The sequence below is a fragment of the Ips typographus genome, linkage group LG2 (genome assembly GCF_016097725.1).
Source record: "Ips typographus isolate SLU linkage group LG2, UJ_Ityp_2.0, whole genome shotgun sequence".
Lineage (NCBI taxonomy): Eukaryota > Metazoa > Arthropoda > Insecta > Coleoptera > Curculionidae > Ips > Ips typographus.
The window spans coordinates 22,508,903-22,533,342 of record NC_138423.1 but is presented as its reverse complement, the minus strand read 5'-3'; the positions used below and the strand labels follow the sequence as shown (position 1 = coordinate 22,533,342).

The following is a 24,440-nucleotide window of genomic DNA, read 5'->3' as shown; positions in this document are numbered from 1 at the left end:
CACTTAGAATTTACGATTGTATTATTTAATCATAAATCATACGTAAATAGTTTATTAGCTGACCAGCTTCTAAAACAATTATTTATGGGTTTTTCTGGTTTCAGATACGAGAAGTTGTACGTCATGCGACAAAGTGTTAGAAGAATTGGAGCAGATCGACGATGACACGGACTCCTTCGGGGTGGATTTCGTGAAGATTAACGACAAACGACTTGCCAAACAATATGGCATTACTAAGTTTCCGGCACTCACCTATTTTAGAAATAAACAACCTATCATTTATGACGGTATGTACATAATTAATTTAAATTTTGCCAGTCTACATGTGCAGCATTTGCGGAAATTATAACACTGCTGTTGGTTTCTGATTGGCCAAAAAACAGCAGAAATTTAAAGGCAGCTGTTTTTTGACCAATCACAAACTATGCTGCACACGAAGTTCTAAACAGCTGAGAGTTTACCTTTACGGTAAATCTATGTAGACTTATCATCATAGTTCAAAATGTCGATAAATCAATTTTAGGAAATCAAAATTCAAGTCGTTAGAAAGAAATTTCAAAATTTTGATGTTTTGAAAGTCACATTACATTAAAAATTATAGTATTCACATTTGAAAATTTTACTTTTGCATGTCTGCAGAGACAAAAATATCAGTTTCACCAGAGTAACCTGACCTAAAAATTATAAATTCAGGTTAGAGAACGTCCCTCAATGAAAAATTGCATTTTTGATGGTTTTAATCCCCGAAAAAATATTAAAAATTATTGTTAAAATTTGTAATATCGTCACGTGGCCATACATTAAAATTGAATGTTTTAAAGCTTTATAAAATCATAAAGTTCAAAATTGTACTATAATTGAAAATTTTAGCTTTACAGGGTTGGAGCCCGAAATCGTACCTGGAAATTGCAATACGGTCACGTGACCTTAAAAGCGAAATTTCAAATCTCAGAGAGACAAAAAACACAGTTTTAACAGAGTCACGTGACCCTAAAAATTATGAAAATGTCCCACAATTGAATTTTATACCTTTGATGGTCTGGAGATTCAAAAGTATTTAAAATTGATGATGATCATAAATTTCAATTTTTAACCTTGGGAAGTCAGAAAATTTAGACATTTATAAAGTCACGTGACATAAAAAATTGTAAATTCAGGTTAGAGAATGTCCCACAATAAAAATTGGCATTTTTGATGGTTTTGATACCCAAACAAATATAAAAAAAAATTGTTAAAAGTTGTAATATCGTCACGTGACCATACATTCAATTTTAAGTTTTAGAAAATCATAAAGTTCAAAATTGTGGCATTTTGAAACAGTCACGTGATATTAAAAATTATAATTCAAACTTGGGAATTGTACTACAATTGAAAATTTTAGCTTTGCAGGGTTGGAGTCCGAAATTGTACCTGGAAATTGCAATACGGTCACGTGACCTTAAAAGCGAAATTTCAAATCTCAGAGAGACAAAAAACACAGTTTTAACAGAGTCACGTGACCCTAAAAATTATGAAAATGTCCCACAATTGAATTTTATACCTTTGATGGTCTGGAGATTCAAAAGTATTTAAAATTTTTGTTCAACATTGTAATAAGGTCATGTGATCATAAATTTCAATTTTTAACCTTGGGAAGTCAGAAAATTTAGACATTTATAAAGTCACGTGACATTAAAAATTTTAAATTCAGAGAATGTCCCACAATAAAAATTGGCATTTTTGATGGTTTTGATCCCAAAGAAATATAAAAAAATTTTGTTAAAAGTCGTAATATCGTCACGTGACCATACATTTAATTTTAAGTTTTTAGAAAATCATAAAGTTCAAAATTGTGGCATTTTGAAACAGTCACGTGATATTAAAAATTATAATTCAAGCTTGGAAATTGTACTACAATTGAAAATGTTAGCTTTGCAGGGTTGGAGCCCGAAATCGTACCTGGAAATTGCAGTACGATCACGTGACCTTAAAAAAAAATATAAAAATGTCCCACAATTGAAATTTATACCTTTGATGGTCTGGAGTTTCAAAAGTATTTAAAATTCTCGTTAAACATTGTAATAAGGTCATGTGATCATAAATTTCAATTTTTTACTTTGGGAAGTCAGAAAATTTAAAATTTTGATATTTCTAAAGTCACGTGACATTAAAAACTAGAGTTAAAAGGTTAAAACTTCAAAATTGTCCTACAATTTAAAACTTAAATATTTAAAAAGTCTAAATCGTACCTAGAAATTGTAATACGGTCACATGGCCATAAAAATTCAATTTTAGCTTTAGAAAGTGTCGCAATGTTTAAAATTGTGACATTTTGAAACAATCACGTGACTATAAAAGTTCAAAATTGCGAAAATTTTCAAATGAATATTGAGAGTTTTAATCGTCAAATTAAAATTTAAATGCAAATTGTACTACAGTCACTTGACACTGAAAATTAATTTCTAAGCTTTAGAAAGTGAGAAAATTCAAAATTTTAATATTTTTGAAATAGTCGTGATATTAAAAATGATAATTATTGAAATCCGAGTTGGGTCTTAAATCACAGCTGGACATTTGTAATACAGTTTTCTAGATTGAAGACCAAGAAACAATAATACATATTTGTCTAAAACAACTAACTTTTATAGTCTTCTTACACTACTGTTAAGTAGTTTTTTCCTGACACATGTTGAAAATTACACAACAATCAAGTTACAACCACTAGAAAACATTTGATGACCAATCTTAATCGTTAAATGTTACTTCATTAATTTAATTTCCAGACTATAACCTGGATGTGGGTCACCACGAGCGAAATATATAGAAATATAGCTCAAGATTTTCAGGTTATTTTTAAAACATCCACCATCGGGATTTCGAGGCTACGCTAAAAATACACTTGTACAACATGCCACTTGTTAACATTAGTTTCTTTCTGATTTTATTACGTAATTTTCCAGGTCTTTTCAATGTCGATTAACAAGTCAGACCTATAAAATTTAACCACCCAGTGACCTTCATTCAACTAAGACCATAAAACAGATTTTATTGCTAGTTAAAACTGTATTTGATCTACGTTAATTACAGGAGACTTGATGGACGAAGAAAACGTTCTCGACTTCCTCACCAGCCTGGAAGCTATGGATTTACCTGACAGAATTGAAGAAGTCAACGCTAAAATTCTCGAAAGAATCGTGCAGGAAACGGATTTTGTAGCAGTTTTATTCTGTAAGTAGAGTTTTCACTAAAAACGATACGAAATGTATTTATAAATTTTTGAAAAGTTCAGTAAAACTGTAATTAACGCCCCTAATATAGTAATTCGCCATTAATTGACAGTTGCTAATACTTGTTGTAACCTTTCTGCGTTTAGGTCCAGACGCTGATAAATGCCAAAAATTAGGAGCTAGTAAGTATCAGTTGACCAAAATGACTTTTGTATGAATCAATTTCACCACTAGCATGACTTTCTTAAGAAGTATTCTTTTGCTGCACAAGTATTGACTTCGAGCACTGCTATTATATAAACTGGGCCATAGATTCGAGTAAATTTTAACAGTGATTACATTTAAATAAGTATTCGAATCTATTTGTCCATCATAATTATTTATATGCATGCAAAAAAGTGTCACTTTAGTAGCGCAGCATGGAGCTCATAAAAGGCATGTTAAATTTTCAATCATCCTGGAATATTGGCAATGCATGTAAAGTTGTTTTTCCTGACAGTTGACAAAATCATTACTGTAAAATAAGTAGGTACTATTAGAACTTTATATCTTCCTTCTATTAAGATACAAGAATACAAAATATGGATTGTCTCTAGACAGATATGAAGAAATCCTCTAGAAAGTTTGTGAGAGTGAAAAACAAATCAGCTGTTGTCATTGTTCTGGCCTGAACACAAAAAATCCAGGACTGGCAAAATCCCATTTTATTTGTGACCTATTTTGGAAACTCTTGTATGATAAATATGCACTACAAACCTTCAGGAGACTCTAAAAAACGTTTCACGAGTTGAACTAAGACATCATCATCATAAATAACTTATGAGGTACTTTGACTAGCCTCAAAGCACTTTGAGACTCAGTGATAACAGCAGAATTTGTTGGATGCACCTAGATCTCAATACCAGAATATAAAAGTTTTAAAACGTTTGGTTAATAACTGAAAATGTGTTTAAATTCTAGTGCCAAGATATAAAGTGTTTTACGACTATAAGTTTATAAATTCGAAAAACACAAGTAAAAAAACAAAAAGGTTTATATTTGCCGGAATTGTTTAACATTCTTCTTCGGTAATTTTTTACATTTGAAACTTGATATTTTGACAGCTTAGTTATTTATTTTTCATAAACATTTTAGTCAAATTTGGATAATCACATACTTAACTAAACCAAACTTTTTTATTTAGACAAACCGGAATGCAAAAAATGCTCTAAAGTTCTTATGGAACTGGAAAACATCGATGACGAAGCAGACCAATTGGGTATAGGTTTTGTCAAGATTAACGACGAGGATTTGGCTGAAGAATACAACCTTGGACCTTTACCAGCTTTGGTTTATTATCGACATCAAATACCCATAATCTATTCAGGTGAACTATTTATCTTACACAACAATCAGTAAAATTAACTCAAAAATGCAGGTGACCTAACCAAGGAAGATGATGTACTTGAATGGCTAGTTCAACATAAAAGTACTGGTGATGAGGAGGATGTTATTGAGGATGTTACTTTGAAGACCCTGGGAACATTGATTAGTAGCGTGGACCATCTTGCAGTCTTATTTTGTATGTTTTCCTCACTTTGCTTCAGGCATTATTTAATAATTAATATGTATAGACGACCATGGAGATGATGAGTCGTTACAAGCATTAGAAGAATTAGAACACATCGACGATGATTGCGACAAATACGGAATTCAATTTGTGAAAATTGACGATCCCGCAGCTGCTGATGAATATGGTAGTGTTAACTGATCTAGTTCACAAACTCTTTTTTATGTATACGGATTGTAGGATTGGATACTCTGCCTGCAGTTGTATACTTTGAAAAAGGCATACCAAACGTGTACGATGGGGATCTAGAGGAGGAAGATGAGTTTTTGCAGTGGCTGGTCGACCAACTAGAAAAAGACGAAATCGAAGATGTCACTGATGAAATGCTTGACAAACTGATCGCAGAAGGAAAAACTTTGGCCGTTTTATTTTGTATGACACTCGTAATAATAATATAAACTTTAATTTCAAAGTAAGTAGCATGATGGTTAAAGCTCATGTATTAAATTTTCAGATGACGACGATGACAGAAAGTCTCAGAAAGTATTGAACGAACTCGAAAACATTGATGACGAATGCGACAAGTTGGGCGTAGTGTTTGTTAAGATCGACAACCCTGATGAGGCCAAAGAATACGGTAATATTACATAAACCAGTGAGCAACACCACCAGCTTATTGATTGATTTTAGGTATTGAAAAGATTCCATCGCTAGTCTACTTCGAAGGAGGTATTCCCACATTGTACGAAGGCAATTTAGAGGATGAAGACAAAGTGCTCAAATGGTTCGAATATCAAGTGAAAAATGACGAGATCGAAGATGTTACGGACGAAATGTTGGACATACTATTGTCTAAGAGACAATACGTTGCAGTCCTTTTCTGTAAGCAGCAAAGCCCAACCTAAAACAGAGAGAAACAATAATTAATTTTCAGATGATAGAGATCAGAAAAAGTCCCAGAAAGTGTTGGCAGAACTTGAAAACATTGACGACGAGTGCGATCAAAACAACATCGTGTTTGTTAAAATTGACAATGATGAAGAAGCTAAAGAGTACGGAATTGATGTTATTCCTAGCCTGGTGTTATTCGAAAAGAAGATTCCCCACTTATACGAAGGTAAAGTAACAAGAATCTTATGATTATTAACAAATCTTATTAGGCAAACATAGTTAATTCCAATTATTCCAAACATAACTACAAATTTACAGCATTTGCTTTAAATCATTCTTTACCTGACTAAAAACTAAACTCAACTTTTACAGGAGATTTAATGAAGGAAGAAGAATTATTGGGCTGGCTAATCCATCAAAAGAAACACAGCGAAATTCCCGATATCACTGACGAAATGATGGACTTGTTGATTGAATCTCAAAAATACTTGGCTGTTCTCTTCTGTAAGTCACAACACAACTCCTACAACAACAAAATATTATAAGAAAAAATATTTCAGATGATAAAGATGACAAAGAAGATATAAGGGTTCTGAACGAACTGGAAAACATCGATGACGATCTAGAAAAAGAAGGTATTACAATAGTTAGGATTGATAACGATGCCGAGGCTAAAGAATTTGGAATCGACCATCTTCCCACTTTGGTGTACTTTGAAGAAAAAATTCCTTCCATTTATGAAGGTGACTTAATGAACGAAGATGAGGTATTAATACTAAATTGTTTTGACCTGTAACATTAATCTTACAATAAAACAAAAGGTCCTTCAATGGTTAATTGAACAAAAAAACACGGCCACAATAGAGGAAGTAACTGACGAAATTCTGGAAGACCTGATCAACGAACACGAATACGTGGTGGTCTATTTCAGCGGTAAATGTGACGAGGGCGACAAATGCGACTCCATCTTGGACGAACTGGAAAACATCGACGATGAACTGGACGAGAACGGCATCATCTTCGTTACGACCGAGGACCTGGTGCTCGCTAAGAAGTACAATATTAAAAGTTTCCCGAAACTGGTGTTCTTTAGGAATAAAGAACCTCTTGTTTACCAGGTTGACTAAATTAGTTTCGTAAACCTTGCAACAATAATTGCAAGCACCATTTTAGGGAGACATTGAAGATGAAGACGAAGTTTTGGCTTGGTTGACTGACGAGAACACTTTGGAAATCCCTGACAGGATCGAGGAGGTCAACAGTAAAATGTTGGACAAAATTTTGTCAGAGAATGAATATGTTGTTGTGTACTTCTGTAAGTTACGCTTACGAGTATAGCTAGTATTTCTATTAATAATTTTAAATTTCCAGACAAAGAAGGCGATAAAAGGTCTCAGAAAATTTTGCAAGAACTGGAAAATATAGATGATGAGTGTGAGGACAAAGACATTGATTTCGTGAAAATATCTGATGACGGTATACAGAGAGAATACGACCTACCTAGCTTACCAGCTGTAGTGTTTTACAGGTAAGTCTAAGCTAATTTTTTGGGAAAGATATCCTGCTGATTATCCAAAATTAAGATAATCGTGGGTTAAAATTAAGTTAGAAATGTAACCCCCAAATGTTGGAGAATGCAAACTTGCTCCATAATTTTCCAATACTGACCTAAATTGATTGACACTGTCATTTGGAAAATATACAGAGTAGCATAAATTCTTCTGGAAACTGGAAACAACTTTCAAACGTTCAAAAATCCCAATCAGGAATGCAAGGCGTTTAAAACGGTGTTTTAATAATTCAGACACAATGTCTGATCGCTCATTCTAATATACAAAAAAACCGTCTAATTATAACCGTCAAGTGATGATTTTTGTTATCGTTTATGTTAGCAAAAACTGTCAAAATTTGAGACGTAATTCTAATTTTCTTTATTTTTTCGTGAACTAATGTCATTCCATTCAATTTAACTTTAATGAAGTTACGTTATCGTCACACCAGCAACGGCAATCTTTCAAAATCTTTGATAACGTTAAAATGTAATCTTAGATGAAAAAAGATAACTTTTCTGTTCTAGGAACCGTTTTAGAGAAATCTACACAGGTGACCTGATGCACGAAGAAGCTCTATTGGAGTGGATCCTCAATTTGAAGGAGGCAGCTCCTGATGTTATCGAAAATGTTGACAGAAAAACCCTACAGGTACGGACCTTCTACGTAACATTTCCATATTTTCATAAAAATTGTGTTCAGATTTTGATCAATGACGTGGAACACCTTGCTGTTCTGTTCTACACCGACGATTGCGATGAATGCGATGAAATCCTTGAAGAATTGGAAACCATTGATGATGACACTGATAAACAAGGTAACAAGCACCCTGCAAATACAAAAAATGTGACGAAAAATATGATAATTTTCAGGTATTCAATTTGTAAAATCCAAAGACTCCAAGTTGGCTTCTGAAATTGGCATATTCCGCTTCCCAGCGTTAGTCTACTACGAAACTGGAGTTCCCATAATGTATGACGGTAAGAAACTCTACAGCAACATTTATTTGAAAACGCGGTAATATAAACTGAAAAAAAAAGTTCATTATATTCTGCAGCAACAAGATTTGGTAGTATAAATCTGTATTGATATGCGTACTTTTATTTTATAGGAAATCTTAAAAATGAGGACAAGGTGTTGGATTGGCTCGTTGAGCAGAAAAGTAAGAACTTTACCAAACATATTGATTGATGATTAGAAAATTTTTGGTTGTTCCGATATTTTTCTTTAATAAATCATCCATCATAACATTTTCATTTCGTGGCGTTATAACATTCAAAGACCTTGAAGAACAACCTTTTCAGTGTGTTTTTAAATATTATCTTGAACGTTTCCAACAAAATCGGCTTAACAGCTGTACTAAAAGCTAATAAAATGCGAGGTGCGTTCTTATGCATGATGTACTTAGGTAAATCCAAACTAGGACCGCTCAAACCGTCACTAAATTAGGAATTGAGCAGTCCTACAGGTCCAATTATTTTGAGGTTGCATGTGCTGTATCGTTTTACTAGGTAATGATAGTGATGATGATGACGATGAAGATAGCGATGACGACGATGACGATTCGAACGATAACGACGATGATGACGACGACGATTCTGCCGACGATGACTCGCAAACTTTCTCAGAACTGATTAAGAGCTTTTCAGGTAAAGGAGAAGAGCCGGACGAACGTCGTCGGATTTTTTGAGGTTACGATTTGGTTATTACTTGTTGGTTTAAAGACGTGAATGGTTGGGTGGCTCAGATTCTAAAAAAAGAGCACCAGAAGTCTGTTATACATTTGTGTTGACTTAAAAGTTGTATACTCTGATTATTCCAAGGGCATAACTGATTTACTTTTTTATTTAATTTAATCAATATTTTTTACGGTTTCTATACCCCATATTTACCGTAGCTCATTTCAAATAATTAACTGTACTTTTAAGGATTTTAAGAAGTATCTGAGTGCATCAACCATTTACGGATTTTCCAATATGGCCAACCCGCAATGGACCCAACTGTAGATACCACAGACCCACCGTAGATAAAATTTATTAGAAGACTAAAGAAGACAAATTATTGTATAATGAATATTAACTTGCCGCTTACGCTCTGGAGTAGTGGGGGTGAAAAACCACCTGGTATAGTAAAGCCCCTGATAAAATTATTAACGAAAAAAAATGCCCAAGCGCGGCCGCTCTGCAAGCAGGCATAGTGTCAGACGAGTTTCGTTGGTTTTTTCCAAATTGTCAAATTTCTCTCTCACTTACTCCCACTAATACGTTATTACTAACACAGAAGGTGGGATTTTGAAGAATAGTCAAACAGTTCGTGTTCATAGTAGCTTCAAAATCTTTCCTGTAACACACCCGAACGTTTGTTAGAGAAAAAAAAAACATTCACTCACACATATCAATCTTTTTTTAACGTGCTTGGGGATACTTCAGCATGCTATCCCTACTATTAGTAACAGTCGTGTATTGGCTCAGAATTCTGACATTATGTTCTGCTCACAGGGGATGGCTGTTTCTACATCGGCATGGGAGGCAGACCAAGCAAACACCCATCATCCTCCAGCTATGAACCTTTCCAATGTTGTCCCAGCAAGCCGGCAAAAAGCAGCAAAGTAGCGAAAATTCAACCGAAATTGCCCAGTCCAAAGAGCGTGCCAAAGAAAGTGGCGAATAAACCACCAGTGCAAGCAAAAAAAACCCGAACCGGTCCCTCAAAAACCTCTGACAAAGGTGTCAAAAGCGAATCACGAGGTGAAAGGACGAGAAAAACAGTCTAAACCAGTTCAACCGTCCGTTAAGGAAAAAACTAATGCGGGAAAACCTAAAAAGGGATTTTTCGGCACTGGTAAATATATATGGTGGTGGTAGCACTCTAATCATTGTCCAACGTCTTTTTTCATGGTAACGCAGCCTGAGAATTGGATGATAGATAATTGACATACAACCGCCGACTGACCTGATATGAATATTTTTCGCTGACCTACAAATAATTGCTCTATTATGTTATATCCAAAACGCTGCTTTATTCTCAGTTTAATAATACGCACACTGTTATCTCCCTCTCGGTCACTATAGTAGTTAGATCTAATTTTCCTTGTTTTCTTTTTTTTTTAGTTTTAGTTTTATTTATTATTTTAACTGTTTGATCTGTCGTAGAGCATGGCATGGTTCTGGATAGCCCAAAGACACACTATTTATCTACAAACAGTGTGACACTTTTGGCTCTTAGTTCGGTGACTATAATCTACTAAGTATAGCCTTCTAACTCATTAACCAAGCCGTATAAAATGTATAAACAAAAATTATTATATACCTATACTCTCGACTATTAATAATCTAATAATTTGAAAAACTATAAATCACCTTAATTTGACTTTTTCATAATATACAATTAATTTACTTCACCGACGAACATTCTCCCCGGCTGACATTTTTTTATCCCCTCGTTTAAGGAGAATGCAAAAAAACCAGAGCTTAAACATTTCCCAACGTACTCAAAAAGCAAATACCAACTGTTTTTTTTTGCATTTTCCATTAAGTCCGAGAGAACAACTTAAATGATCAGGATGAGGACGTGTATACAATTATTACTGCGTTTGTTAATGTTACTGTATACTTTAGGTTTAACTGAGTGAATTTAACATTTTTTGTTTTGATAAAACAAAAAAAAACTTTAAAAAAAAAAACAAAAATGACCCTTCATGTAGTTCTCCCACTCTCAAATGGCTTCAAAATGAAATAACATCTGGAAACCTCCATAAAGGGTTATTTTTCTAGACAAAATCTTTCCGGCAATACAGTTTGCAAAAACCAACTGTAGTGTAGAAAATATTACGTTTTTTTCGTTACGTTGTAAGTATGTTAAGAACGTCATCATCAGCGCCACGTCACTGCCGCTAAGAGCGCACCTCGCATGTTTTAACATCAATTCAATTTATAAAAAAAAATTAAATGGAGAATAAATTATTTTCTGTTGTTATTCTGGTCTTTGATTTTTTTTACCTGAACTGTTTAACATGTTCATTTCTAATCTGTAATTGGTTTTAAAGTGTTCAGGTTCAGTTGCTTCCAACTAGAGACATCAGCGTAAAGTGCTGATGAAATCATTTTTAATTTGAGTCGGAGGAAAGTTTTAGCCTTTTTTTTTCAACGTTTCGACCACTTTCTGGACTGGACAATGTTTTTTTGTATTTTTTAGCATTCAATACTATGAAAACTACGATTTTAAAAACAATCATTTATTACTTCATATACACTTAGTCTTGAGAATGACCCTAATAAAGCGGTAGAAACGTTGATAAATTGTGGTAAACCTAAAATATTGAACTTAAATTCATTTCACAAAAATAGCTTATGACTGAAAGAGCATCAAGAAGAAATCTACAGGGCCTTCAATTTAAAATGAGCAAGTTGGTTTTACTTCTGATAAAACAAATTTGGACAGTATTTTAGCTGAAGTACCTCTTTCGACTTTAGTAATCAATCAAAATATTCATATGAAACCGGTATCGTAACGAAAAAAACAAATAACTTAAGATAGATAAATTTTCATGAGTTTGGCTCAATGTAACGTAATTTGACCTGATTAATCAGACTACCTGGTAAAGAGGGGTCATGTAACTATTTGCCTAAAAAAAATCAATGTCTCCCAATTCTTTTTGTACCACATCACACATTTCTGGGACACCTAGTAAACGTTAAAATAGGTTACTACTGTACTTCCAACGTTGCGAGACACTATGTGGCAAGTTAAAAGTTGCGTCCCTGAAAATCTTAACTTTACAACGTGAGATAATACTATTCTAGGTTCAAACCAACCTAAACTTTGTATTTTTTGACATACATACAGAATAATCAGTACTTTAGATCAGTCTTCTTGGGTTGAAAACACTGGAATTTCCTGATAGAAGTCATATTGTATTTGCGGTAAGTTCTTACTATTCTGCTCAATGCTTTTTACGTGCTTTCATCATTTTATACCAAAACCTAAACTGACTTATTTATACAGGGAACATAATGGATACAAATGAAGTTTTGGACTGGATGATCGACCAGAAAAACGATCACAGCATTGAAGAAATTGACAGACAAACACTTTTTAAATATATAGACACTAAGGAGTTTTTGGCAGTCGTGTTTTGTAAGTACAAAAAGCATATTTTATATTTCAACAAACGCTCTAAAGCAACTAGAGCTAACTGAATGATCCTTTTAACCAAACAAATCCAACTGTCCATCCCAATAAATGTAAGAGCACTTTTCAGACAAAGAAAATGACCCTGACAGCCCTAGAGTACTCAGACACATTGAGTTAATTGACGATGAAGCGAGTGAATACGGAATTAAAGTTGTTAAAATGAAAGACCGCCTGATGGCAAAAAAATACGGTTTTAGAAATCCCCCAGGTGTAACTTACTTTAGAAAAGGTTAGTTGTTCAGTTATAAAATATCAAGTCAACAACAAAGTATCTTAGGAAAACACATAAATTACGATGGCGATATTGACGATGAAGAAGAACTGCTGGACTGGTTGACAGATCCGGAAAATATGGAATTGACGGATCATATTGAAAGGGTTAACCGAAAAATGTTCGACAAAATTAGGCAACGGTCTGATTACGTTGCAGTGTTTTTATGTGAGTCCGTGTTTTAATGGGAAATAACAAGTTTACTTGTAGTTAAAACTATCCAAACAATCTATCCTAACATAATTAGAACAAATTTATAGAATTTTTTTGTTGTAATTTATATTTCTTCAATGAATTTTTAGATAGCCCTGAATGCAAGCAGTGTCCTAGAGTACTAACAGAAGTTGAACATATCGATGATGAGGCTGACGCAGCCGGTATTAATTTTGTAAAGATTGTTGACAAATCATTGGCTAAAGAATACGGTAAGGCAATACAGTAGAAATTCAAACAAAGAACTGACAACCTGAATGATGAAAATAAACCGAATTTTAGGGGTGTTTGCATTACCAGCCATCCTATTCTTCAAAAGTGGTTCCAAAGAGCCAGTAATCTATGCGGGCGACCTTTACGACGAAAATCAAATATTGCAATGGCTTCTAACTCAAAAAGATCCTTCCGGTGAAATTATCGAGGCGGCCGAAGGTAGTGAACTAATCACATTAATCGACAATGAAGACGCCTTAGCTGTTTATTTCTGTAAGTAATAAGAGTTGTTTAACGCATTTATTATATCAATTTGTGGTAAAATCTAAGGTAAAATCCTATTGCTGATATTTCAATATCCGTTGATTTGTTCAAAAAATGTATTATTAAGTACATGGCAATTTCGAGTATTCAACAAAAATATAACTTAGGTAATAACACACCAAACAAGAATTGAGAGCAGTAAGGAGACTCTTTCCAAGAATAAATCAACGTGAACAATATCAGTCAATTTGGTAATTTTACCAGAAATTAGTTTTACTGTTTATAATATTTCCAACTAAACAAACTCTTAAGCAGCACACAGCACAACTAGAATAAGATTATTAAGAAAACAGCCGTTTATTTACATTATTAACACACGTAGCTGACAGCATTCTATACACATTTCCATTAGAATGTGAACGCTTAGCTTTGTACGCTCGTAATAAACTTACAGGGAACAGGACTTTGTGCGATTTGTGTGACGCTGAAGCGGAGCTGCATAAATCTAAGAAAGCTAACAAAAAGCAGCCAGTATCGGAAGAATCTTCGGAATTACACGGTACTAAATGTTTCTTCAGATATTTCTTTATTACAAAACTGAAGCTTAATTTCAAAAAGTATGACGAGACTTTTACCTTTCGAAGCTTTTTAGTAATTAATATTATTGCCAACGCTTCTAACGATTTAATAATGTACTAATTAGTCTTTTATCCGCACTCGCTTCGTTTTAAGCCTCATTTGACACAGTGTAGTAGTATAGTTAAACTCCTTTAGATGGTGAAGATTGTGAGCAATGTTCGGGTATTCTGGAAGAACTTGAAAACATTGATGATGACTGCGAAAGACACGGAATTAAGTTTGTAAAAACCAACGACTTAAGGATAGCAGAACAATACGGCGCTACGGACTTTCCAGTTCTAATGTATTTCGAGAATGGGGTTGGGGGCGTTTTTGAAGGTGCTTAGTGCAGTTCACTTATACTGGAATCAATAAAATCACTTATCAAATTTAGGAGACTTGGCGGAAGAAGAGGAAGTTCTTCAATGGCTCATACAACAAAAAACTGAAGACAGAATCGAGTTGATAACGCGAGTAATGTTGGAGAGGATGGTAGACAGTACGCAGTACTTGGCGGTGTATTTTTACAAACAAAATTGCCACATATGCGAACAGATTTTGGAGGAACTGGAACAAATCGATGATGAACTGGACGTCTACGGGATTCATTTAGTTCGAATACAGGATCCACAACTAGCTAAAAGGTAATAAAAATTTTTTTTTTTAACTAATTTTGCTTACATAAAAGAGATTTGATTACAGATACAGTATTAAAACATTCCCAGCTTTAGTCTACTTTAGAAACGGAAATCCATTGTTATTCGAAGGCGATCTGCAAAACGAACAAAGTGTATTGGAATGGCTGACGGACGACGATAATCGAGAGTTGGCAGATGAAATTGAGGCTGTTAATGAACGAATGTTGGCTAGACTGCTAAATGAGTCACCATTCTTAGCTGTATTTTTCTGTAAGTTAGTCAAAAGAGCTAGTTCTGAAGGAAAATATTAAAATTATATTGTTCTTCAAATTTTATCACTGAAATCTTTGGAGTTCTGGGCTATTCCAGGAGTTTTTTGACAAGCTTAATAGAAACCTTCCAAATGAACACACTGAAAAAAACTTTGGGTTTATTCATTTTACTTCAAACCGTCTCTCACAAATAGTTTTTATCTGAAGAAAATGATTGTCACTTTATAAATTACTAGATGACGAAGACTGTCCAGAATGCGACGAAATTTTAGAAAATCTGGAACAAATCGACGGAGAAGCAGATTTATTCGGAATCGATTTTGTGAAAATATGCAGCGCCAAAGCTGCGGCTGATCAAGGTTTACATTCTCTACCCGCCTTGATGTATTTCAGGAAGAAAAAACCAATGGTTTGTTATAATAATTTGTAAAAACTATGTTATTACTTTTACAATAATAGGTGTACGAAGGAGACTTAACGCAAGCCGATATGGTTCTTGATTGGTTAACGTCTCAGGACGTTTTTGAAATCAAAAACGAAATCGAGGAAGTGAACAAGAAGATGTTGGAGAAACTTTTAGAAGAAAATGAGTTTGTCACTGTATTTTTCTGTAAGCAAAATTTTAAGGTTAAACAAAACTGTATCTAGAAATGGATGAGTTTTTAGATGAAATCAATTCAGAGGAATCACGTAGCATAATGGAAAGATTGGAGAATATCGACAGCGAAACTGACAACTTTGACATTACATTTGTAAAGATGGCAGATGCGAGATACGCTCGCAAATGGGGAGTGACGAATTTACCTGCGATAGTTTACTTCCGACGCAGGTTTCCCAGCATTTACCGCGGAGATCTACATTCCGAAAAAGACGTTCTCGAATGGCTCAGAAAGAATAGGTATATCACTCATATTTTCCTCAATTAAATATAATTTCCAATGTTTTCTTGCAGATATAGACAACCAGAACTCAACATATTCATGTACGCTCTCTTGGCAATCGGTGTCGCTTTTGTCATCTACACAGCGTTTTTACTTCAATGTTTTAAACCTCAAAATACGCAATTAGTACCGCACCATCCAAAACAGAGTTAGTTCAAAGAAACGAAAAATGAATGACCGAGAAAAGTGTGAATCATGGTTGAGAGTGTGTACGATAGCCAATCAGTGATAATTCAATTTAAAACTTGATTTTCAGACTTAATTACATAATGCAAATAGCTCAATCTTTAAACTCAACTAATAATAATATTCAATTTCACCAGCAAGTTAGGTAAAAATTGCAAAATAGCATTTAATTAACACTTACGCGATTAGACCTGACTTAAATACTTTGTGGTACTCCAAAATTAACAATCCCCCTTCCCAACAGTTGGGCCTTATCAGTAAAGCGACACGCCTTACTATCGGACCAAATCAATGTGTTCTTCAAATTAAACATTTTTTTAAAACAAAATTAGTTTGTAATGTGCTTCCAACGGTTTTTCTCCAATCAAAACCGATAATTTTGACAGTGTCTGTTATAATTTTATTGTAATTTAACTGTCTGTTTAGCATTCCCAAGTTACAAGGACGATGGTACGGGAAAAGTAAGACAGGAAGTTGTTGTTCTTTGATGTATTTTTTGCGGATTTGTAAGTATTTATGTCCATTACTGCAATATGTAAATAATGTAAATATAAACAAACCATCAAATGAAAAGATTGTTTATTTTGCTGACCCCTAGCAGTTTGATCAAATGGTTTTTTTGAGTTCCTAATGCGTTTTACAGTGGAATTTGTTATAGGTTGGTTAGAATTTAGTCTCCTTATTGTTAAACTGACTTTGTAATTGTGCTATTTTTTGACGATCCTTCACGAAACATCGACAAAACTTTACCGGGTATTTTTAACGCTTAAAGTAGTATAACAAACAACCTGGCATAAATTAAATGGGCAAAAAACGCTTATATGAAAACCAACAAAAGTTATAAAAATAATACTTACATTATACAGGAAACATTTAAAAAGAACCCCTGAATCATCTTACTTCACTAATTAATAAAAACAAGCTTACCAGGTCTAAATGTCCAACTCTCTTACCAATTCGATCACTTGAGAGATTATGGCATTTTGCCGGAAAACTTTATCAAATACTTGTAGAGACTTATCCTCCATTTCGACTTGTTTGGAAAGTTCCCGAGCTCTGGCCACTATTTTAGCCGGTAAACCGGCCAATTTGGCCGCATTAAAACCGAACGATTTAGGACAGCGACCTTTAGACAATTTGTACAACAAAGTGACAGACTCTTCGGATGCGTCATCCTCGTTCTCCACCATGCAAGCCTAAAAAACTACTAGTAAAATCAAGCTTGAATTAATTTGAACGTTTGTTACCATATGGCCTAATTGCACTCGGGGATTTGCAGCAAAATAATCAACTAGAGAATGATAGTGAGTGGAAAACAATGTCCTGCATTGCATGTCCATTAGTTTTGAAACATAAGCAGTAGCTATAGCGTTCCCTAAAAAGTTAAAACGTAAAATAAACTACTACTTCAATTAATCATGGTTTTGTACCATCATGTGTGGAAGTGCCCCGTCCCAGTTCATCAATAATCAACAGTGATTGTTTAGTAGCGTGCTTTAAGATTGAGGAGGCTTCGCTAAGTTCAACGAAAAACGTAGAATGACCTCTGACTATGTCGTCAAACGCTCCTAGTCGTGTAAATACACGGTCTATTAAACTTAAAGAACATTGAGTAGCAGGAACAAAACTTCCCTAAAAAATTTAATTAAGGTAAAAATAAGAATATTTTGCATTAGCATGTAAGTTTTGCTTTTTTTAATGTAAAGTGCTTTACGTATTTACACCCATTTTGTAGAACATAAGTCATAAAAAGTAGTGTAATGGCGAATTAATCTCCAAAACTCTCTCTGCCAAAACTTTGAGAGCCCTTTTGCCCTCAAATGCGTCAGAAGAGAGTTATTTTCCGAAGACTAAAAAAAGATCTGTGAGTGTCTGTAAAATAGTTTCAAACTTTTACATTTTTTACCCTTGACAGAATTCTAATTCTCTACCAAAATCTTGGAAATATTTTGACGTTAAGGGCCGGATAAGGGAGATAGTTGCTTAGGACTGTTTAATGAGGTAAAGTGCCCTGAACATGTCCACCTAGAGAACTTTAATCCCTATAAACATTTTTGGTAAATATCTAGGAACATACGTAAACACAGTTTACCAAATTTATCTAAAATCTTGGTAGTTAGAATATGTATATCTCTGCCAATTAACCAATGCCAAGAGAATATATTTTAATTATGTATTTGACAATGCAAATAAGTTTTCCTGCACAAACTGAAATCCCATTTATTACTATCATTTGGAAATTATGTACTTGTTTTCAAGTACCTAGTATATCAAATCGTAAGTAATTCAACTATGCATACATTTTAGAGTAGTTGCTAATAATTGTAATTTAATTACTTTTTGTTGAGTGATTGCGACAACTCAGTATGTATAGTACAAATTTTGCATTTTATATGTTGTATTATTTTATTGTCTGGAACCTCGTGGCATCAATATATTGCCCTTAAAGTGATTTCAATAAGGAGAAATTCAAGATTTTTGAGAAAACGTCAGCTCTACACGTTGTTTTGTAAATATACCCAAACTTTTGAGTTGGGTTAGGAAACGTTAAACAATGTTTTGCCTTATACAAATTATGATTCCACAATGACTTTGTTGTGTTTTCTACCATATTATACTATAGTTATACAGATACAAAAATATTAAAACTGTCCATACAAAACCAATGAAAATAAAATACAACCATTACAGAATAGTGGAGAAAATTAAAAAATCAACTTACCATTTGAGCCATAATACATATAACAGACACCTGTCTCATCAATGTGGATTTTCCGCCCATGTTTGGACCAGTTAAGAGCAACAAGGGAGACTGATCATTCGAACCCATAAAGGTGTCGTTGGGTACAAAATTCTCAATATTAGACACGCACGGGTGTTTACCATTTTCGATTGAAATAAAGGGCTACAAAGATTAAAACTAACAACATCTTAATTTAATTTTAGTACAAAAAAGTACCTGTTCAGAAAAAAGAAGTAATTCCGGTTTGCAAATATCTCCTGAAAAAGTGCTCGCGTATTCCGCCAACGAACAAAGCACATCCAGTAAAGCTAGACAATGAGTAACTTGCTGCCATTGGTCGTACCTAAAATCGCACGTTAACATTTTTGCAGCGAAAAAGCTGAAAAAACTCACTTTTGGCTGAATTTCTCAAAAATCCTCCTATTTAAATCCAAAATAATTTTATTTCGCTCATTTTCAGCCTTCAGCATTCTTTGCAATAATTCCTGTAATCAATTTCATTTAGTTTTTAAAACCTTAAAGGGTATTTATGTTACTCACTCTTGATTCAGGCGTTGAGTATCTTTTTGCCGGTTTAGCTCCTTTTTTATGACCTTCCAGCTGATAGTCACCATTCGCTTTGCCAGCTCTGTGCTCTGGAACTTCCAACTGGAATCTGAAACGTTTTAAAACAATAAAGTTGCTATTAAACTTTGATTTGATTTATGAGCTTTCTGTTTTATTTTCATCTTTAAAATACTCTGTTAAAGATTGCACTACTTTCGAGACGACAAACTCGAAAAGTTTTGTAAAAAAAACTTGTTAACGACAATTACAAACCTTTTCTTGTCAGTGCCGTGATAAGTGACCTGACACCCAAAGAAACGACATTGTTCCTTTAAATACTGTTGTAAATCCTCATTAATCTCCTGAATTTTATCTTCAGCATCGTCGTAATCCTGATCTACGCCTTTCTTTGGAATAATAGTGCCATCCTTTTCAGCTGCTTCGTGGTTAAACGCTTGCTAATAGATCAAATAACGTTAACTACAATAAAATAGTGACTTCAAAATGTTACACACCTTAAAGAAAGTGAGCGTTTCCTTCAGATTGACAAACATTCCGTCTGGTTCAAATTGGGTAAGTTTACGTAGTAAACGTGAAGTACAGTCTAGAAAAAGTTATTTTATTACAACTGAAGTGAAAAGTGATAATAGAACAAGTAACCTTTAAAAATGGAGTTGATTTCTTGACTGGTTTCAAAACCCCTTAGGGTCTTAAGCAGGTCAATAATTTTCCGTTTTGAGTAGGTTTTGGATTCGTACAAAACGGCTCTACCGTCCGGATGATTGATCACACAAAACTTATTACCATACGTGTGAATCCTAGTAATGAAGAAAATTGCAATACTGACAGAATTGCAAAAAATGGCACTTACTTGGCCACCTGACGTTCTAAATCGGGTAGTTTTTTCAGGATTTCCTGACACGAATTCAGCATTTGTGGGTTCTGATACAGTTCATTCACTGCATCTTGTCTCAGCTTAATTTTTTCGATATTACAGAATGGTCTACAAATCAGCAGGGGCAATAACCTTAAACAAAAAATATGTACCTAACTTCGAGTATCATAGTGAACAGTATACCTTTTTCCAAATGGGGTTTTGCAGAAGTCTAAAGTTTTTTGTAAAGTTCCTTTACCGCCCAACAAACTGAGATTTTGGATGGCGGTAGAGTCCAGTACCATGTAGTCTCTGGATTGTTTAACATTAGGTTTTGTGCTTAGTTCGACCGGTTCGTATTTCTCGAACAGACCCATTGAAAACAACTGGATGTCCAGGTAGGAGTGTTTAAGAAACCAATGAACTGCTCCTAACGCTTTTAGCGACAGCTCGTACTCTGGTTTTGGATTACCTATTGAAAACAACCATTTCTAAGTGAATCAGTTCATTTTAAATAATTTTTTAGCATCACATTAGTGAAATTAACTGATATAAAGTACCTATAAAACTCCTGATTAGTTCATCAAAAACATACTCTTACCACTTGGAAAGGTTGTGGTTCAGTACGTTCTGACTATTACGTCATATTCCTTATCTAATTTCATTAGACAAAGATGAATAAGAATATGTGTTTAACATGATAGTACCAGTTAAAGTCAGACAGTCAGTTGGCGGTTCAATAAATGTTCAGTTATTAAAACGTTTTTATCAGTTTCGTAAATAAACAGAACCTGCTACAAGTGTCTTAAACCTTTCCATAACTGTTTTAAATTGCCAGAGGACAAGAGACCTCTAGAACCATTTTGAAACATCCATAGACCTCTAGATGCTATTGGAAACCTTTTAACAAGTGTCAGAATCCTTTACAAATGTTCTAAACCTTCTTAGAATTATGGAATTGTTGGTTGAACACTGATTGGTTGGTTATATAATTTAAGCACCGACATACGTTTTGTACTAATCAGTGTGACGCAACTGCTAGAAGTCACTGAATAGACTTTAGTTTAGATAGTTACAGAGTGAATTTTTATACCATTTGGTAGTTTAGAAAAACTTTTCGTAGTATTAATACTGTCACACACGAGAATTTTTCCATTTACTGTTCCATATTATACAATAAAGTAATTTTGACTACCCTAAATAAACAGAACATACACAGGACCAAAATAATACTTTTAAAAACTTACATTCATCTGCGACTTCTTGAAATAATTTAGGCCAATGAAATTTGCCATCTTTGTCTTTAAAGTAACATCCCCCAAACAAACTCTCCAACAATGAAGCAGCGCTGCAAAATTGCGATTTAGATGCAAGAGTTTCCTGCTTGATATCTTTTAATTGAGACGCTAATAAATGTTTTAATGCTCCGTAGTTTACGCCTCGTTCCAATAATATCTGAAAACAAAAGTTACTTATACTTGAACTTCAGAAATTACGGTACTTACCAAACCTGGCGGATATTCGGCAAACATTGCCAATAACTTGGAACAGTGTTTGTCATCATCAAACTCCGACAAGTAAAACGTGCCAATTGAGGTTTCAATAAAGCAAACCCCAAGTCGGCTGGTATTGTCCTTATTAACCTAAAAAAAAACTTCTGACAGATTTTTCTAAGTTTAACAAAAAATCAGTACCTTAGCCGCAATAGCATATAAGTAAGTTCCTATTTCAGATCTGGCTTCTGGCATTTGTGCCCCATAAACGCAGGATGCTTTGGTTGTTACTTGGCATATTTCACGGGCAACAACCTTATCAAATTTGGTAGCTCTTTTCAATTGTTTACATCTAAAAACACAGTCACAGTAATGCACTCAGTTTATGGCGGTTTGCACCGTCGGCTAAGTTGTGATTTGACTGTGATAGGTCAAGTTCAAAATGTCACAGTCACATCAGAACTTAACTTAGGTAGCACTTAGGGTGCTCTTCAATATGTTGGTGCAATCCGCCATTAGTCTTAAATAAAATACCTATCCGCCATCATTTCTGGCGTTTCAGTTTGTTCAATTCTAGCCACTTTGAATCCTTTGTCGATCAGCATTGTGGCCATTTTTCCGTAAGCGCTCTCAGGAAATCCAGAATGAGCAAAATTTCCCTAAAACATTCATATGTCACTCATGCAATGTCAAAAAAGTGATTTAGAATGGCAAACCTTCATGTAAGAAAAACCTAACTGTTGAACACCAACCACTGCATCCATGTGATAAAGCTCATAAAATTTCCCCACTTTAAAAAAAAGAACAGTGTCCATGTTTTGACTTTTTAACACCCACCATTGTCTCATAGCTGGAGTTAAAGAATTCAAATAATCTTCTGGTACATGAAGTGTTCGTGAATCGTATTCGGGATCAGAAGACCGTCTATTAATATGCAAAATAGTACTCCGCCTTTTTAATCACATCATAAAACACTTACCGCTTGTGCGCATCTCTTATTTTGGATGGTTTCAAAAACTCCAAGGTCTCATGCAACCATCCCGAGTCAAGATCACCATCCTCGCCAGATTTCTTCTTTGCCTTTTTGTCAAACAGCCCATCATTTCCATTGGTAACATCGACAGCTTCCTCGCTTTTAGAATATCCAAATGATTCAATCAGTGATTTTTGTGAATCAACTTTCTTCACATCTGAAGTCTCTGCATCTGAGTCGTCTTCATCCGAAAAAGACTGTCGTTTGATTTTCGACCGTTTGGCTGGCGGATCAACTCGTTTTGGGGACTTTCGTTTATTGGGAGATTCATTTTCGGATTCTGAGTCGCTCTCAATAAGAGCAGTTCGGCGACGTTTTGCAGTTGGTGGAATTTCATCATCACTATCTACACCAATAGACAATTGCTATTCAATATAGGCATTAATTTTGTAATGGCTATTTTACACTGCTTTGAGTCAGGTAGGTTAAATTAAATGAAAGAAAGTCATAAGTAAGTTGTAATAATGCTTTCATTTTCCTTGCTTTATAATTAGAAGAAAAAATAATTAGAATCTTAATTTAACACCAACTCTGTTTGTTCTCAAATGATAAATATTATTTAAAATTTGGATTTATGTAAAATTGCTTGCAGCATTTAAGCATGAAAAGTGTTCTTAACAAATTTTACAAAAATATAATATAATATCTCATAAAATATTAATAATAATGATAATATGAATTTATTCTATATATTATTTAACTTAATTATCATATAAACTGCACGCCACATCAACTGGGACAGTAATTTTTTGGATTATTTTTAAAACCTGGCTATTTTTAAATTTTGGGATGCTTTTTTGGGTGTTTCTCAATTTATGTCCCCTGTGTCAGGAAGTATTGATTTATTTTATCTAAAAAAACAACATTGCAGGGCTCAACCTCGAGTTGTTATGACAGCAGCTGTATATTTGTCATTTTAGTTGGGTGTGAATCCAAAATTATCTGTTGAACAATTTGAACCCAACACCATGTTAAAAAAATTACTGGTTTATTGGGTTATTCTATTTGGAAATTTAAATTCTTTGCCACCCTGCTTAGTACAGTTATAGTGGGATCAGATTGAGATGCTTCTCAGTAATAGTATTAGCTTAGGTTAAGCCCTGAGTTCTGCCATAAGTAAAACATTATGAGAGAACACTTTCTTTATTATTAATATTTATACAGTACAGTTAGCTAAAGAAAAAAAAACACAAATCCTTAACTAGCTATAGGTAGGTAATTGATGACAGGATACTAGATTAGTAAAAGGAAAGCATTAGATAGGCTTGAAATTATGAAATTCTATTACACCTTACACCAATGCATTATCATACTTTGGCTGTCTAATGTAAACTGATTAAAGACATGTAATTTTAGTAAAGTATTCACTTACCTTCTTTTGAAACAACTTTATTGACTAGGGAGCCTTTAATAGGGGTGTCATTTTGTGAATCTTCTTTACTTTGTAATGTTGGTCCTGAATAATTCTTTGGTGTTTTAGGAGAAGAAAAATATTTAAACAGGGTGTTTGTTTGCACTGGTTTCTTACTGGACATGATGTAAAGTAGTAGTACTTAGGACAATACAGTAAACTGAAATCAACAGAAACAATAGTAGATTAAAACAATAGAATGACACAAAAAGCCGGTATTAACAATCAACCACCCAAGTAAAAATTGTTTACAAGACCTAGCAGTTTATTCTGATTGTTTATTGTATTGTATTGTTAATTTTCGCGGCAAAACAACAAATTTCTAACCTCAAATC

At 34.1% G+C, this 24,440-nt stretch overlaps 2 protein-coding genes across 6 annotated transcripts in view; one reads left to right on the top strand and one right to left on the bottom strand.

Annotated features, from left to right (window-relative positions):
* hlk (hulk) overlaps positions 1-16,578 on the top strand; it is a 21,872-nt gene extending 5,294 nt beyond the window's left edge. Inside the window, exons 2-32 of one of the 5 annotated variants that reach the window (XM_081974011.1) lie at positions 105-287; positions 3,067-3,207; positions 3,353-3,388; positions 4,390-4,572; positions 4,624-4,767; positions 4,820-4,942; positions 4,996-5,187; positions 5,270-5,392; positions 5,446-5,637; positions 5,690-5,872; positions 6,019-6,150; positions 6,207-6,412; positions 6,468-6,764; positions 6,820-6,961; positions 7,018-7,174; positions 7,724-7,847; positions 7,899-8,013; positions 8,069-8,176; positions 12,201-12,332; positions 12,457-12,618; positions 12,667-12,828; positions 12,963-13,085; positions 13,156-13,359; positions 13,805-13,909; positions 14,125-14,307; positions 14,363-14,612; positions 14,671-14,876; positions 15,115-15,287; positions 15,338-15,488; positions 15,545-15,776; positions 15,831-16,578. In XM_081974011.1, the coding sequence (XP_081830137.1) occupies positions 105-287; positions 3,067-3,207; positions 3,353-3,388; positions 4,390-4,572; positions 4,624-4,767; positions 4,820-4,942; positions 4,996-5,187; positions 5,270-5,392; positions 5,446-5,637; positions 5,690-5,872; positions 6,019-6,150; positions 6,207-6,412; positions 6,468-6,764; positions 6,820-6,961; positions 7,018-7,174; positions 7,724-7,847; positions 7,899-8,013; positions 8,069-8,176; positions 12,201-12,332; positions 12,457-12,618; positions 12,667-12,828; positions 12,963-13,085; positions 13,156-13,359; positions 13,805-13,909; positions 14,125-14,307; positions 14,363-14,612; positions 14,671-14,876; positions 15,115-15,287; positions 15,338-15,488; positions 15,545-15,776; positions 15,831-15,972 (5,006 nt within the window). In that variant the 3' untranslated portion in view covers positions 15,973-16,578. The remainder of the gene's footprint in view (positions 1-104; positions 288-3,066; positions 3,208-3,352; positions 3,389-4,389; positions 4,573-4,623; positions 4,768-4,819; positions 4,943-4,995; positions 5,188-5,269; positions 5,393-5,445; positions 5,638-5,689; positions 5,873-6,018; positions 6,151-6,206; positions 6,413-6,467; positions 6,765-6,819; positions 6,962-7,017; positions 7,175-7,723; positions 7,848-7,898; positions 8,014-8,068; positions 8,177-12,200; positions 12,333-12,456; positions 12,619-12,666; positions 12,829-12,962; positions 13,086-13,155; positions 13,360-13,804; positions 13,910-14,124; positions 14,308-14,362; positions 14,613-14,670; positions 14,877-15,114; positions 15,288-15,337; positions 15,489-15,544; positions 15,777-15,830) is intronic. The other 4 variants (XM_081974012.1, XM_081974013.1, XM_081974014.1 and 1 more) reach the window with 4 other exon arrangements.
* Msh6 (DNA mismatch repair protein Msh6) lies at positions 16,568-24,440 on the bottom strand. Its single transcript, XM_081974016.1, has 19 exons — positions 24,067-24,440; positions 22,641-23,040; positions 22,378-22,585; positions 22,196-22,320; positions 21,863-22,013; positions 21,674-21,811; positions 21,416-21,623; positions 20,373-20,640; positions 20,166-20,321; positions 19,955-20,112; positions 19,810-19,898; positions 19,568-19,752; positions 19,289-19,403; positions 19,142-19,233; positions 18,965-19,091; positions 18,728-18,910; positions 17,436-17,637; positions 17,253-17,380; positions 16,568-17,201 (listed from the first exon to the last, which is right to left on the bottom strand). The coding sequence occupies exons 1-19, from the start codon at positions 24,227-24,229 to the stop codon at positions 16,938-16,940; spliced, it is 3,360 nt and encodes a 1,119-aa protein (XP_081830142.1). The 5' UTR covers positions 24,230-24,440; the 3' UTR covers positions 16,568-16,937.